The 18,186-nt window shown below is 26.5% G+C and overlaps 1 protein-coding gene across 1 annotated transcript; it reads right to left on the reverse strand.

The window, feature by feature from the left end:
- Positions 1-782: 782 nt before the first annotated feature.
- LOC132930175 (uncharacterized) lies at positions 783-17,519 on the reverse strand. Its single transcript, XM_060995893.1, has 6 exons — positions 17,315-17,519; positions 17,040-17,182; positions 9,975-10,232; positions 2,162-2,274; positions 1,973-2,081; positions 783-1,192 (listed from the first exon to the last, which is right to left on the reverse strand). Exons 1-6 carry the CDS (start codon positions 17,374-17,376, stop codon positions 951-953), a joined length of 927 nt encoding a protein of 308 aa, XP_060851876.1. The 5' UTR covers positions 17,377-17,519; the 3' UTR covers positions 783-950.
- Positions 17,520-18,186: the final 667 nt, after the last annotated feature.

Raw genomic sequence — 18,186 nt, forward strand, 5'->3', positions numbered from 1 at the left:
AAATGAAATTTAATATTTACAACACATATTATTTAGGTAATAAATTAATCTATGGTTTATAATAACGTTAATACATTGTTATGTTAAATGCATACTGTAGTTATATAGTTATAAGAAAAAAGTATATGTGTAGTAAAGAGTTAATAAATAAAAGAGTCATAAAATTATAAGTGGTACGTACCTAGGTATTTTAGAGAGCAAAAATTAGAGAGAAAAATTAAGTGCAAACTCTTCCCCCACCTCAAAAATAAAACTAAAATTAAATTAAAGTTTCTAACAAAGGCACTGGATATAATTTTATTTACAATGCGTTTGTTAAATGTTAATAAACAATGTAAAAATACATTTATTGATATTGTGTTCAACAATAAACGTTACATTTTTCATTTTTCATTTAAATGTTAATAAACAATATAAAAATTCTTTTATTGACATTTTGTTCAACGACAAACGTTATATGTGATTAAAAAATATAGGTACGACTTGTTATCACCAAATATTATGATAAATTACTGATAAGTGATCAATAACCCACCATATAGATTATAGGTATTGAAAATTGATTAAATAACAACTAAAAATAATTAAAACATTTTTCATATTAAATAAACGTATTTTCCAAAAACTTTTGAAACGTCTTATATTATATTATCTTATAACATTTTATTTAGTAATGCTATCATATAAACATAAACCTAATTAATATGTTTATATTTTAAAGTTTTTTTCTTAGTATTTACTTAACAGATAACTTACTATTAAAAATACATAATAAATTGTAATCAGTTTAGAAACTTTTTTTTATTTAAATAATTAAATCTAAATTGAGAGATTTGTCTAATACAATTATTTACAAATTAAATCTAATGTGATAAAGATATAAATTATAGTAATGCTCAATATTTTTATAGTACAATTAATTCAATTATTTCTAATTTATTCTTAGTTCTTCACATTTCACATACAAAGAAGGTTTCAAACGAGCATGGCGAATCGTTCCATTTTAGACCTTTACCATCTCGATTCCATAACTCTAAGCAATGTTCTTCTTCGCCATTCTCATATTTGAAATTGTTTGGTTCCCCGGCATTCCAGTTAGTAAACCCAATCGGCCGGCCATTGGCTAACCAAAAGAATGATCCTTCTTCTGCTTGATCTGTACCAGAGGTCCAAAAGTGTTCATGACCTAAGCCTAAATAATTTGAAATGTCGATAAGTTTTATTATAATTATAATTTATCACGGTGAAACCGAAAGCGCAAATTCGTTTTGTGCTTTTGTACCTTAGTAGTGGAATAAAAGCGCGAAAATAAATTGTTTACCTGAATACCTGATAGATACGATGTATTACCCGTTACATTATAAGTTTCAGTTTAAAATTGTATTCTTATTATATTTATTTTTAAAATAAATAGTATTTTTATATTTCAAAAGCAACAGTGATCGAGTTAAATTGAAGTTTTGTATTATAATTTTCGTATTTTACCGTAACAAATAACGGTGACGGCTGATAATCAAGATAACTAATTTGTATATACAGTATAAACTTTTATAAAATGGTATTTATTTAAATTAACTCCAATATAAAAACATGGAACTAGTTAATTTAAAAAAAAATTTTTAGATTAGATTACTTAAAAACGGTGGGCTTCAAATTTACGGTACTCATTATAATTATACTAATATTACTATAATTACTAAAAATATGTGATTTTTGTTTTAAATTTTAAAACTTATTTTAATATTATTGTAAAAGCTTAATTAATAACTATATGGTTTTGATAAAATACACTTTATTTTTGAAAAATGTATTTGTGCTCATAATGGTTTGTTAGAAAGGTATCTTTTTTGCGCTTTCGGGTCATATTTTACGCTTATGGGCTACAGTCGTTTATCACGCTCTATACACCACTAGCTATACCTACAGCTAGATGTATAGTTTACGATTATTCATTTATCAAGTATGTTCTTACCATTATCTTTAATGTATTTTTCCAATTTGTCATTTTCTTCTTGGCTACTAATGCTAGCCAAATGCATTCCATGATATCTACAGTATTGAGCGGATTTGTACCAATTAGCCTAAATTAATAAAAATAGGTAATAAATTCATATTTGTTATTCAAATCGATTTTATTATTAACTTGTCTTCAAATATTTACCTTGAAAAATATTCCCAAGTATAACTTTTTGTCTCCCGAACGTAAAAGTGGCAGTGACCACTTATTTATAACGGAAGCGCTATCTTCAACACAATTATTGTTGTTGCATTCACCTATAACATGAAATAAAATAACATAATATTGTTATTTGTTAACCAATTGAAATTACTTATATTGAATTTTTTCAAAACAAAAGTAATTTATCTTATATTCTATGGTTCTATACAGTATATCATGGTATTGGCATACGTCATACGATATGATTCACCAAACGTTTTCACCTTATTTATTTTTTTCAATAATAAATTAATTCAAATTATGATTTTCGGTATGTTTAAGTACCAATATATACTTAATCGTATTATTTTTAATAATTTTAATTTTTATAGTTTTTACTATTAAAGTCTAATAATTTGATTGTGTGCTGTGCCGTTACAAACTTCTTTTTTTAAATGATAACTAACTTTTTTACTGTAAACTATTTAGTAGATTTTTTTTTTTTTTTGAAAATGTTGATATATTATTTAAATCAAATTTTTATTGGGTTATGGGTAATTTGAGTTATTAATGTATATACTAAGGATAAGAAACAGATCTAAAATGTTATCTTGTATAAACTCATTCAATTTTTATAAACTATAAAATATCGTTAGTAATAATTACCATAATTTTAAAATTATTATTGCAGCTATATTTATATAATTTACTATGGACCGATTATACACAGTGGATAGTACATAGAGTTAAATAACTCGAAAACAAATTGTTTTAATTTCAATTATTTAAATTTTAAATACATGAACATTTAAAAAAAAATCATGTACTTAATTATTTACAGAGAATGGGCGGGGTTCTTATTTTGAAAAAAAAATTGTTGGTATTACTACAAAACATTCCTATAATGGTATAAAGATTTCTAAATTATTAAAAATGTGATTCTTAAGTATACTTAGAAACTAAAATAAAATGTAAATTTAAATATATTTTCCAATAAAGGAAAAAAAGGAGTGCATCACTCTGTATATAAATATTATATACTTATATTTATCAACGAATGAAAAAGCTAAAGAAATATGGGTACTTTAGGTACCTGGTTAATATTTTATTAATCATTTATGAACAAATTGCTGAAATAATGAGAAAGAAATTAAATAATATCTATGGTGATGAATTATAATAATTATATTTTATTATAGTGTTACCAAATATAATATGATTTTAGTAATACAGTTTAAAAGTGCCTCATTTTAAAGGTTGTTATTGGTTATAGGTGGGTTGAAGTTTATGGAAGTTATAGGTACTTGCTGCTATATTGGTTAGGTTAGTTCTTCGTTCAGCGAAGTATTTAGTTCTAATTTTTAATAAATCAAATAATGAAACCAACAATGATTTTTAACATTTTAGTTAAATATAATACATATTGATGTCGTGTGGCCTTGAATATTTCAATTATTGTTTCACTGAAATATTCTTTTCAATTCTTATTAAAATGATTTTATGTTAAAACCAAACTTAGATTTACGGTGTAAAACGATGTTAACATTGAGATATTATGACGTACCTACCTATTATTCAAAGTTTAATGTTTTATTAGTTAGATACATTTAAATGTTAAATATTTAAAATAAGCATGATATATTTGTGAACGTATTTCTATTAGATATAAATTATTGTGTTTAAGTTCACGTGTTACTAAGTACTAACAATTATCATACAAAAATTTATTTTTTGTTCATATTAGTATCGGTGATGTATTTTGTATTATGTATATCTGTAGGTGCAAATACGTCGACACGCGTAGTGTGAATAAATTCCTGTTTACGAATATTATACAATGCAAATTTCGAGAGATAAAACATCGGGTTTTTAAGATGTGAAGGGGTCAAAGACTTACTCAAATTGTTTTCCATTTATAAGAATTGAGTGGTATAATTAATTATAATGATATCTCCCTGGCCTCTCGCTTTAGTACCATAGTTTTTTCAGTTTTTTGCTACTGAATGTTGATGTCTATATTGCATAATAATAAAACATATATATGATTTATGTACGAGGAAATCAGGTATTAAAATTATTATAATACGGTTATAATGGGACAAAAAAAATATTAAATTATAATACCATCCATATGTTCAGTGTCATACATGTATAGGTACTCTTTATATAGTTTATATACACCATACGATCTACATTCTACATTTCTGCATCATACTTTAACCATGAGGTTTATTTTGATTTCAGGTTCAGACCCTCGAGGTGTAGTAACTCGTTGCACTCCAATATAGGTTCAAGGTTCAAACATAACCTTCTAAAATGTTTTCAAAAATAACATACCCATATAGGTACGTTTGTATACTATACATTGTGAATTTGTGATGTACATTGGATATAAGTACCTTAACCTTTGCTATAAAATATATTATATCGATTTTTGAATGATTTATATTCCATATAATATGTTAAATGTTTGATTACGTAGACGTGTATTAAACCCATTGCCGCATTGGTTAAGGTAATAAAATGTGTACTATGTAATACGGGTATAATATGCTTCATATTATATGTTTAATTTTAAAATGGTGCGTAGAATAAAAAATTTGTTTTAAGTTTTATTAATTTTTGCATCCGAGGTCAGCTACTCGAATAACATATTACAAAATACGTATCTACACCAAAGTACAAATAACTAGTTTTAAAAATTTATTATTCACGAAATGTATCAGCGATTTATAAAATACTCCGTATTAATGTAATTAGATGACTGATCACGGGTATACGATTCTTAGAAACAAAACAAAAACGTCAATCACGTACGTGAATATTATTAAAAGTATTTGATATTTTTGCAATAATAATAATTATAAATACCTTTAATTTAATGTTCATTATATTACCTCTGTGGGTATTTTAAAAATACATTTATTTAATTATTTTAATACCACTTTGCTGGTATCAAGAACTATTATGATGAAAATTACTGGCGTGAAACGAATTATACATATTATAATGGTTGGTTTCCGTATACCCACAATTTTGTAATGTTATGCTTAAGAGTATAAAATATTATTTCAAATTATGTGCATACATTTAAAAAAAAAATAATACATTTTTATGTATTAAAATGAGATATTTTCTCAGTATACCTAATTAGATTTTTGGCACAGATATTTTATTATTTTATATTATTTACATTGTATGACGTATGCATCAAAAAAAAAAAAAATATGTGACCGGCAAATGTAATCATTAACTAAACTAAAATTGTTTTTATTATTATGGTTATTAATGAATTATGTTAAAAAAAATATATTTTTTTTTTTTATTATAGATTAAAATACAAGTTATAGTTACAGTTAATTGATATTTATTACATTTGCCAGTTCATCCTGTATAGCGTGGATACAGCTGGGTATTGCACGAGGGTTACTTTTTCAAAATGATGGAATCAATATATTTAGTCATCTAGACTTTAGATATTTTGTACCACTACTACGTGTATATACTGTGTAGTAAATGTTTCTGATTGTGATTCTTAATAATATGCTGAAGTAGTATGAAAAATAACGAAGGTGGTTATCCGCATTAATTCGAGTATTTATATTAAACATAGGAACCTATAATGCTTATTGTACATACAAAGGCGTATTTACGAGGAGTAGGAAATTCCCATGATTTTTTTTTTTTTGTAACTAGTGTGTGCTAATTATTAAAAAAAATATTATAATACATTATTTTATTGATTTATTATTAATACATTTATTCAGTTTATGATTATAGTCAAGTGATGTTAGGATAATATGATTGGATGATTGAAAATTTGATAACAAGAATATCAGATAATTTAACAATTCATATAGTTCAAATGTTTCACAATTCGTAAATACCTATAGCTCGTAAGTTATACTTAAAATTTACAATTGAATTAATATAATTGATATCGATTGAATCGCTTGTAATGAATGACAAGAACCTTTACGTAAGAGTTAGCCCTGTTGGCTGTTATCATACTGCAAAGAAGAAAGAATAAATGCGGTTAATGAGGATATTGAAAACATGCATTAAAAAAGGAAAATTATATTTTATATTAAAATTTAAAAATATATATACTATTTTATTATAATTCATTAATTTGTTATTGTTATTAATTATTATTATGTAAATCACCAGAGAATACTAAATACCTCTCCGTGTACATAAATAATACATTAATGTCGAACGTAAATTACATGTCAAAGTTAAGTGACATAACTGATTATATAATGAGTAGGTATATTTAATTATTATTTTTATTGCAGGAACTGCGAATATTGTTTAAAAAGGTTTAAATCAAGATACCATAACTATTGTAGTAAGAATTTACTAGTTATGTAGGTTTTTCAATTGTCAAACAATGAATGTGAAAAAAAATGATTATTATGATTAGGTTATGTTATTCGTAAATTTATTATACATAGTTAGAATAATGCGTTTGACGGATAGGTACTTAAAATGACAAAAAACAATTTTATCGCACAATACAATAATGATATAGCTCGGTCTCGGTAGGTACCTACTAAACTACTATTGTAGTAATACTACTCACTATTTAATGTAATATATTACGTGAAAGGTACATTCTTCTAATATCAGTCTACAATTCTACATTATCTATACAATAATATATAATTTTTTTTTATGAAATCAGAAATGAGTATCGTATAAAGCACACCTGTATGTCTCATACCTAAATTATGTAATAATAGATATTAAAATATAAATTGTAAGATGTAAGAATTACCATCAAGGATTGTTGGTATACCTTTTATTTTTATAACAAATATAGCAGGCGATGCATAAAGCGACTTTAGGCGTTTATTAGTAGTACTGTTGTATTTCTGCGGTACAATCGGTACATATACGTTACAAAATACCGAACAATAGATGAGATCCACTTAGAAAATAACGAAATTTATAATGGCATTAAGAACATTATCTATATATTTTTTATATGTTCAATATCATTTGAAACGCAAAACTGATACCATCTAATAAGATTTACAGTATTGTTGTTTGGCAATAAAAATAATTAGAACGTATGATTGTTAATATATTATAACATTGCAGCGTGTACATATAACTATAATACGAATATGATGTATTAAACTGAATTGTTCGTCTATTGTGTTGTTCGAGTAATATAGTAAATTCAAAAAATAAAGTAGCTGATCCTATATGTATATGTTTCAAACAGCGATGCATTTTTTGTGAATTCTATAGTAACGTAATAATAACAATTATACTTTCCATGGTTTTTGTTTTTAATGAACGCCCATTTTAAATATCATCGCTCAATAGCTTGTATAAGTATCTATTTGCAAATTATAATTATATAGTATAAATTGTTATTAAAATTGATAATTAATATTAAATATCTATCTCTCTACACATATGTATATATGTATATTATCCATAAATATTGTAATAATTTGGTCAAGGATTTGATTTGGTCAAACTCTAAATATGTTTTTCATGACCTGACCTCCGCTTGGATCACGAATCATAACGCACATACTTTGTCGTTCACTGTCCTCGCCCCATAAATATTTACTACAATAAATTTCCGCATGAAGTATTCATATTACAACACTTCGCTACAACATTTTCTCATCCACAACAAAAGTACTTAAAATCAATAATAATAAAAAATAGTTAATAGTATATATGTATGTATATATATTTATATATGCATTACAAATTTTGTATTCTCAACCCCTAGGTTACATTTCGTTCATTGTTCACACTTTGGACTATTAAAAGAAATTTACAATAGAGCAATCGCGGTTAAAATTGATTTTTGGACGTGGCTATTGAGACCCGTAAACGATGTCATATACTCATATCATAATAATATATTATAATACCGGTCAAAATAGAATGTTTACTGTTGTTAGTCTTAACTGTATAGTTGCATAGGTATAATGTTATTGTGGTCTTGGTAGGTATATACCAACTCTTATTAAAAACTCTATATAACTCAATGATAGACATTGCCGTTTATTTTTTGAAGGCATACTTATATTAAATCTCGAGTGTGTGATTTCAGGTATTTATATTTTACTGATGTTCAAGAAGGAGAAGGAGAAGTATAGGTATCAATGATCACAAATAAATTATATTTTTTTCCTAAATAACATTTTTGAATATTTTTTTGATATTCAATTGTTTTAAACGTATTTCAAATGTTGTTCCCGAAAAACGTACCAATGTGTACTCAACACATATGCGCGCTAAACCAACATAATGTAGTAGCTAACAGATATTTACACGTTTTTCAACACATAACAACTACGAAAATAATAAGTAGGTTAAAAACATTATCAAAATAGGTATAGTATTTTTCGTTTTTACATACTTTTTATGAAATTATTAAAAAAAGTATAATAAATAAAAATACGACGCTAACTGCAGTAGATTAACTAGCATAACTAACACACGCGAATATGCCAATATAGATTATATTATATTTAAATTATTTACTACCTATACAGATACCTTTATAGGTTCCTATACCGGAATTTGTTATGTAAATACACATGTTGGTTTAAATATACTTGTTATGCTAAGGATAGGTACTTAGCACTGCAAATTCTAAATCCTATAACCACTATAGACCCCACAACAGTAAATTTATCATTGATAGGTGTCTAATATTCGGTGCATCCGAATTTCGTGCCAAAAAAATAAACGTAAATTGGAATGTCCAAATTGCATGCCGCCTCTTAGAGAGGTCTGTCCGAATTGCATGCAGTGTACCTATTACCACCTACAAGTTTATCTTTATTTATTATGCACTTATGTGCACAACTTAAACTTTATTTTTGATTTTTCTATTATTTTTTTAAAAAACGCACGCATAGAAACTGATAAGTTTTTAGATTGAAATACTTTTTTTTTAAAAATTTACCAAATCACAGGAGAAAATGGTTCTGTGAATATTAAATAAAACGATTTTAGTTTAAGGTAATTAAGTGAATGTATTTTACATTTTTACATGGAATTTCAAATAAATAATAATATTATAAAATTTGGTGAACTTTTTTGACAGTATACAATATATTACAAGTATATGTATAATAATAAAAAAAATAAAAATTATAATAATAAAATATGTCAATATGAAAAAAAGGGGGGAATAGTTTAAAATTATTTAATTAACTAAATTACACTGAAAAATTACAAGTAATAATAATATAATAAATCAAAAAATTAATAATGATAATAATACACGAAAAATCAAAATTAAAGTTTAAGTTTTACATATAAATACATCATGCATGATAAAAAACTTGTGGGTACACGGCATGCAATTCGACATATCCCTCTAAGAGGTGGCATGCAATTTGGATACAGTCCTAATATTGTCTCGATCTTGAACAATGCGTTTTCACATATTTTAAAATTCCATCCAGAAATTTTTATAATCTTTTATTATTATAACGAAACGATAGTATAGGTACAAAATATAAATATATAAATTATACACTCCATTGTTCTTGCAACAGCGTGGACTCTGACTATTTTGAATAACATGAGCTATTTCGAAAAGATTTCCGTTTGAAAATCATAATTTGCTTGAAATCCTATTATTCTAGTACCTATTTCGTGTTGCGCTTATTTTTTCGCCCCCGCGATGATCGGCTAATCCGTTTATCAACTATTATAAACCCTATAGTCTCTAGGATGCTTCACAATGTGATTATAATTTATTATTATTGTTTCAGGAAAGGTATTGTATAAACGCATCAAACGATTTTTTCGTCGTCTGAATTCTAACCTTGATAATATCGCGCATCTTCGATGGACTCGTCATCGTCGACGTCCCGTCCGTCGTAAAGATTTTCGGCGACATTTCTCTGAATACCGTTATTATTTATACCGACGACACTTCCCGTCAAATCGTTTCCACCGGTCGGCAATAACAACTGTGGTTGACCGATTTGATGCACACTCCCGCCCGCCCTGTTCAGACGCTTTTGCAGGTACTGCGCCAGTATTTGCTGCGTAATGCTATTCTGCCTCACTAAATCACCACCTACACACAACAAACAGATAAGAATTTCAAGAGTGGATAACACATTGTGATACGTATCGGTGTATTAGAGCACGCCGGTGCAATAATAGTTATTAAAATAATATGTAACAACAATAATAAATAATAAATATAATAAATAATAGCGATACCTATTTACAATAATTTATAACGCGCAATTTATGTATAATGACAATATGACATATTATGTAGGTTATCAAATTTTATGCATGTATTGCACGCGATTTTACGATAGAACGGAGCTCGGTAGGTATGCGAAATATATCGAATAGAATGTACTTGGCAACCTATACTGTATTATATAGCCACCTATATTTGTTTATTCGCCAACCATGCAGTCAACCCCGCTGTATTCTCAATTTATGGTTACATTCAATTTTTTATTTTTCAAATTTTTAGAGGACGTCTCATCCGAATGTCTTGTATCCGTCTTACATAAGTACGTACAATATAGAAAATTTGCGTCATTCAAACTGATTTCGTATTGATATCTCTAATATTGGATTTATGTTATAGCTGTAGGTATATGTAAAATATTAAAATTTTAAAATACTTATAACTCCCTTCAACACAATATTGGTTCTGCTAAACAAAAATGTGTTGTGCTGTACGTTAGTAAGTACAGATATAATAACACTATAGTATGACGTAGTAACGTTCTCTTAAAAACCATATTTACAAGTACATACAAATATTCAAACTTTTTATGTTGTCAGGGTTTTTGATACTAACTTTTCATAAAATATATGTAATATTTAGTGAATATTTATAACTCAGAAAATTAAAAAAATTAAAAATAAAATGCTAATAGATAGATGAATACATTTTTTTAGAAACCACTCGTTTGAATTTAGATTGAGAAATAAGAATGTATTATAGTGTTCAAAAAATATCTTTTAAACAATTTATAGTAAAAAAAAGAATGTTTCCATTTGAAAAAATAAGTTTGTATCGCAAATAAAATGTCTAAGTAATTGAAATTAATCTGATCGTTCAGCATTATTCAAAAATTAAAATTTGAATAAATATTTAAATTATTATAAAGATATATGGGGGTGAGCACGATTGTTGAATCACTTTATACATTAAACGCATAATGTAGGCGAGTAAGCTATAATATGTTCATATGCGCACGCCATGTTATGAGAATGGTGATAAGTATGTATGTGAGATGTATTGAATAAGACGTACTTAGCCACTATTGTATGGATATATAATAATAATAATAAATAGTGCCTACGCGACGTTTGGAAAAAAATTCGTTACGCCAACGAAATATACATGCAACGTATAAATTTTATATATATAATGTAAGATTATATAGATCGTTAATAGGTACTACAGCAGGTATTATATATAATATGTATCAGCTATATGGTATATTATGTGATCGAATACTAGAGATAGTACGGAATATAATAATTACTATTTACTGCATAGCTGTTGTGATCACAAATAGTAGATAGACTTCATATTATGACCATAAAATATATATTATTATGTATGTTATTTGTTGAAAGTCTGTATAATTTTAACAACTACGGTAAACATTTTAAAAAATCGACGCAGCAAAACTTTTTTCCGATACGTATCATCTTGAAATTCTTAAATGTTTTATATGTATTATATACTCTAATTTCTATCCTTCGCACTAATGAAGAAGTATTTATCACGGTGTCGTGTCAAATCACTAACATACGTATACTATTTTTCAGCAAATGCTAAACACATTACATAATATACATTAATAGGTATACTGCCTATTTACCTACCTTACCTAGTGGTAACTTACCTAAATATCATAAATCCACACACACACACACACACACACACACACACACACACACACACACACACACACACACACACACGCATGCCTGTAACTTGCAATGCGTTTAAAACCAATTTATTATTTTGTGACAGTTTTTTAATAATAGTACCGGGCAAACCGGCTATAATACATATTTTTTTTTAAATAATAGCAAAAAACGTCTCGAACCTAGCCTAACAAGTGTTCCATTTTATTTCATAGTTATTCATTTTTGATCATCAATCAATAAAAACTAATAATTTATATCCAAAAACCAATTTATCGAATAGAAATGTACTACATCAGATAATTTTATTATAACTAATAAACACAGTAGGTACATAATATCTACAACACGAGACGACTATTTTCATACTTGTAATCATTACAGTATAATGTATTATAGTGTGTATACATTATTATATAGGAAGGTATTTATTATATTTTGACACAAAAGAAAATTTGAATACAAAAATATACAAGAGTTATATTTTTTCAATACGTTGTAATATTTTTTTTTTACAACTCAATCTTAACTCTTAAAATAAAATTTATTCAAACTATTGAATTTAAAATTTGTTGTATAAAAATTGTCTAACGTGTAAACAGGTTAAATACTAATTAATCTGTTTACGGTTTACCATAATGTATTATAGTTGTTAATTGTTATTTCGTTGAACCTATACCTTATAATTATAAACTGACTTTAATTTATTACTTCTGTATAGGTACTCCATTATCATTGTTATAGTGCAATAAACCAAGCATATAAATATTTACTATTATATAAATTATGAACATAGATTATCGTAATATTTGTAATATCTATATGAAAATAGAGATAAAATTATACTGTTGATACTAATTTAATGTGCGTATAAATACATTGCGAAACAATATAATAATACCTACCTACTATTACTTCATTCAATGGGAGAGGAGACAAAATTGTTGAGAAAAAAGAAGATGTAAATGATTGATGCATGACCTTAAGATACACCTAATAATAATGATTAATGGAGTACAATATTATTATCCTATAATTTTTTGTTTTGAATTTAATTGAGTTTCTATGCTTAACTTACTGAAAAATATTTTTATTTTAAACAATTTATAAGTTAAGTAATATTATAATTTATAGCATACGTACCACAGAATAAAACGTTTATTTTTAAATTTACTTACAGGGGAAATGTCAAATTCACTAATATTAATAATTATAAGATTAGTTAGGTAGGTACTTATGTTTAATTTGTTAATTTTTAATGACTGTCATTTATTTTTGAAGATGCATGAATATTTCTTTTTTTTTTCACGTTATATTACTCAAGTCAAGTCAAATAAATACTTCTTCTTTTTTATAATTTATTGCATAACTAATAAAATTTATTATATGTTCATTGTAGGTACATGCAACTTTATATTGATATATAGATACACCAGAAATATTATATAACATATTTATATTTATAAAATCTTTAGCTAGCTATATAGATATAATATTTTGTACATCACATACAAAATTGTACACTAAATACATATAATAAAATTGAACAACACAAAATATATACACTCGACACTTTTTGACTCCGTCCAAATTATTATTTATTACTAAAATGACACAAAGCAATCAGTTCAAATGTCACAATCAACACGAGCCAACTCATATAGTCATATATACAATTCTTAACAATTTTTTTCTGATATAAATACCTGCAGTAAAATGTTATTTAAAATACATTTATAATTATTTTAGATTTATAAATCAAACGTGTTTTCTTTTATTGATAATAACCTCTTTCACTAGTATTCACACCCCAAGCTACAAAAAACTTATCTATGTGGAATAGAAATCCTTTTCTGGATAACTAATATCGTATTGATATTCCCCACTTGTTATGTAATAATTACCACGTTACATAGGTATACCTATATATATCATAACTATAAATCTATGTATATATTGTATAAGTACCTACCTTTAAACAAACAACTAGTAGTTATAACAAAGTAACATTAACGGAATTTGTACGATGATAATACATTTGACTTTTTCTTTCATAAATTCGATATTATAATACCAATTTAAATTTAAACAAAAACTCCTTAAAATAGACAATTATTATGAAATTATTGAATTTAAATTTATAATTTTAGCTTATAATCTATGGAATATTAGATTTTCTCGTCTCGTGTGTGCAAACTATACGCCCATATAATTTTATACCTATAAGCATTGTTCACAAAAGTACCCATTATAAATTATAATATTACATTACATTATAATATGGTACTTTCTCTACTACTGTATGCTAACATTATAAAAATGTGTAAAAAAAAAAGGACTTATAAGACCCGAATTATTTGTTCATACTTAAGTGTATATATGTATATAAACAAAAAACAAATAATCTTATGCAACGTTATTGAGTTTAAGAAGTAGCTATTAAATTATATTACTACGGAGCTTAGTGTACGAAAGATATGAAAAAAAAAATCATTATTGAATAATGGACAATATAATGGTGTAATATTCATGGACATTTATTTTTTAATCTGATAAATTTTTATATTTGTTATTTTAAAACAATATTTTTAGATATATATACCGTGATAATGAGATTGGAGACAAAATTATAGGTTCGTGTAATGTAAAGTATCCACTTTCTCTCGACGAGTCGAGACCCACCTATACCATATAACGGAGACATATTTGTACACAAGGAAGTTCTTCTTTATGATACCGGTTGAATGTCACGTTATACAATAGCCAGTCGAGCGACAAAGCACACACATATACGTGTTATAACTTTCAGTAGTAGTGAGATACAGTTGGGCATATTATGTGTTATTACTGGTCACGACCTTCAAACCCGTGTACGTTTTACGTTTATTGAATCGTACATACAATAAATTACAATCGGTAGATGCCTACCAAAGAACACATTATAATCGTAAAAACAAATACACGCTTTCGTTATAGATTTTGATTTAGTATAACTCTTCCTTTTTCGTCATTGGCGCTCGTATTAAAATATTAATCGTTTCGGTGTTTAAAATAAATGCCTGCAGTTAAGATAGGCGTAATAATATATAATCATGCACATTAGTTAGTGAAAAAAGTGTTCCTCGATTACTGTGTAGCACACGATAATAGCATGCTAAAACAGTTTCGCTTTGATAAATTTGCACAACAACGACCACATAAATTATATAGTAAGGTCTAGTGATATTTTCATTATTATCATAAGCAGCTCTATATGAGTTACAAAGTATTATTATAAGCATGAAATATCATATTTCTTACTACTGTTATTTGTAAAAAGCTCACAAGATTTCGTTACAGGATATGTTTTATTTTCAGTTATTTCATAATTATATATTATATATCTAGCATATATTATGCTGTATAAAACGACATTATAATATTCAAAAGTTATGACCTAACTCAGAATAATAAAAATTAAAAAGATTAAAATGAAACGGAAAATGCGAATAGTTCCGAATTATATTCGTCGTTCGTGTAATTTTTAAAACAATAACATAATATATGTAGATAACCGACTGAAATTTGTATAATGTGTATTAAAAACTAAAAATGCCTATAAATAACCAAGAATACGTAGTAAAACCTATTTGTATTAGAATAATTTAGGGACACATGAATTTAAAAACTGATCCGTAAATAATTTTAATACGATTTTATTATCGTCTAAACGTTTTTACTCCATCACGTCTACTAAGAGTAACTATAAATTATCATATAATCGTTATTATTTAATTGAAAAAAATCCGGACTTGAAATATCTGACTAGTGTCTAGTCTTAAAGCTAAATTTAAAAAAAAGAAACTCGTTATTTTCTCCATACTAATTTTCACAGAAATGTACACATTCATACATTGTTATTTGTTTGGATAAACTATAACAGAAACATTTTTCCTTTCTACGATGTATTTTTAATAAATTTTGTCAAGGATCTATACTAAGAGACAGAATAACTAGATAATAGTTTCTATTATAGGTTAAATGTACTTGTTTTTCACTCCCTATATCTTTAATGGGTACTTCACATTCTTTATCCTTGAGCTGTTAAAGATTTTACTTGATAATTCTAACAAGTAACAATAAAAATAAAAGCCTCATTACTTTAATATTAACATAAATATGGCTATTACACAATATTATTATGTTAACTACGTACCTATGTATTTCCATTATTTACAATTGGATTTATCGAATTTAATGTGTATAATAATATGAATACATAAGATACTTTATTTAATATTGTTATTATAATAATATTAATAAATGTAAGTAACAAATTATATTGATTGAGATAATAACTCGATTGGATTAGCTATTAAGCATTTTAAATAGGAGTATCGACTAAAATATTTTATAAAGAAAGTCAAATCGAAAAAAATTCTTGTGGACGAGAGAGAAAGCTGAATAAGATAAACGGATTTTTACTAGAGTTATCACACTATACCGTTAAAGTCATATTAAGTGTTAGTCATTATAAGTATACTCATTTATAATATTTTCTAATTGGTAAAACAATAGTATGGTTTTATATTTGTACATACTTATTCGAATTTGAAATATTTACATTGTACTTATATTATATGTATAGGTACAATATAGAATTGTGAATAGACATGAGGTTAATACAAGAATGAATAATTATGAATTAAATCAATATAATTACGCACTACTTATATGGTAAACATGATTTTTAGAAATGCTTGTAGATGGTAATTTATTTCTTATTTCAAATATTTTAATATGCCTTTGCTTTCTTATTGCACTTTATGAATACTGTTGAGAATTTTAAATCTGTTAGCTATTAAGTTAAAATTGTTATATTTATATCTTTAAAAATAAAAATAAAAAATACTCAATTCCCTTACAAAATATTTATGTAAATTATTTCGTATTATATATGTAATGTTTTGTATTATCTAAAGTATAAATTTACCTTGTGGTTCGTTTATCTTATGGCCAGTTCTAGGGACGGCTGTTTGACTCCGAACAGCGAAAAGGCACATGGACAACGTCAGGAACAAAACTATACTTCTAGCAGTACCCGTCCAAGAATTCATATTTGCACGATTTGAACCACTGCAATATATTGTTTATACTTTAAATTGAAACAATTCAATTGTTTAATAGGTACTGTAGAGAAAACTTAAACTAAAACTAAAAAAAAAAAAACAAAAATAACGCGGCAGATAGTGTATATAACAAACGCACCACGGCCACGGTGGTAGCAGGTTAGGTACGGTATAGGTGCTGGTAATATCTGGATAGTTCATCCATTTCGTGCACGATTATCGTTCGTTTGCACTGTGGACAATCGTGTGAGGAGGACTTTAGAAGGAGAAATTTATTCCTCGGCGGCCGTGGTCGACGAGTGGGCAACGCGATGCTGCGAATAAGACCACTTTCGATCTCCGCCGCGCGCGGCGATACGCATGCATAAGCGGTTGGCGTTAAAAACCGGTATACGGAGTGGAGCTATACACACACACACACACACACACACACACACACACACACTAGCCGTGCTTGATGGTTGCCGCGGATATCAAAATAAGAGGGACGACTGCAGTGGATATAATAACACTATACCTATACTTAAACAGAGGAGTAGACCGGACAGACGGTATTATATATATATATATATTAATACATGTATATATTATATATATATATATATATATGGTCTCATCTCATTGCACAGAATAAACATGTATTATTACCGCATTATTCTGTACATACGTTTTTTCAGGTTTAAAATTCTATATAATGCGCAATGTCTCCTCGTTACTCACTAGTGACTCGATCGATATAATATATTATATATATATATATATAATTGTAACTTTATTATAATTTTATTATAAATAGTTCCGTCACAACCACTAAAGTAAAATCTCGAAATCTATATTAATGAAAGGTTATGTTTGTGTGTGAGGATGTAAGTGATCCACCGCCAAGTCTATTAAACTCTCACGGTTCTGAGATTTGGTTAATGGTTACTTAATCCCATATCCGAAGATGTACACCTCGAAGCCAAATTTTTAAGTTTTTTACTTTTAAAAGGAGCTCATCGCGTATGGATT

Source organism: Rhopalosiphum padi, chromosome 4 (assembly GCF_020882245.1).
Source record: "Rhopalosiphum padi isolate XX-2018 chromosome 4, ASM2088224v1, whole genome shotgun sequence".
Lineage (NCBI taxonomy): Eukaryota > Metazoa > Arthropoda > Insecta > Hemiptera > Aphididae > Rhopalosiphum > Rhopalosiphum padi.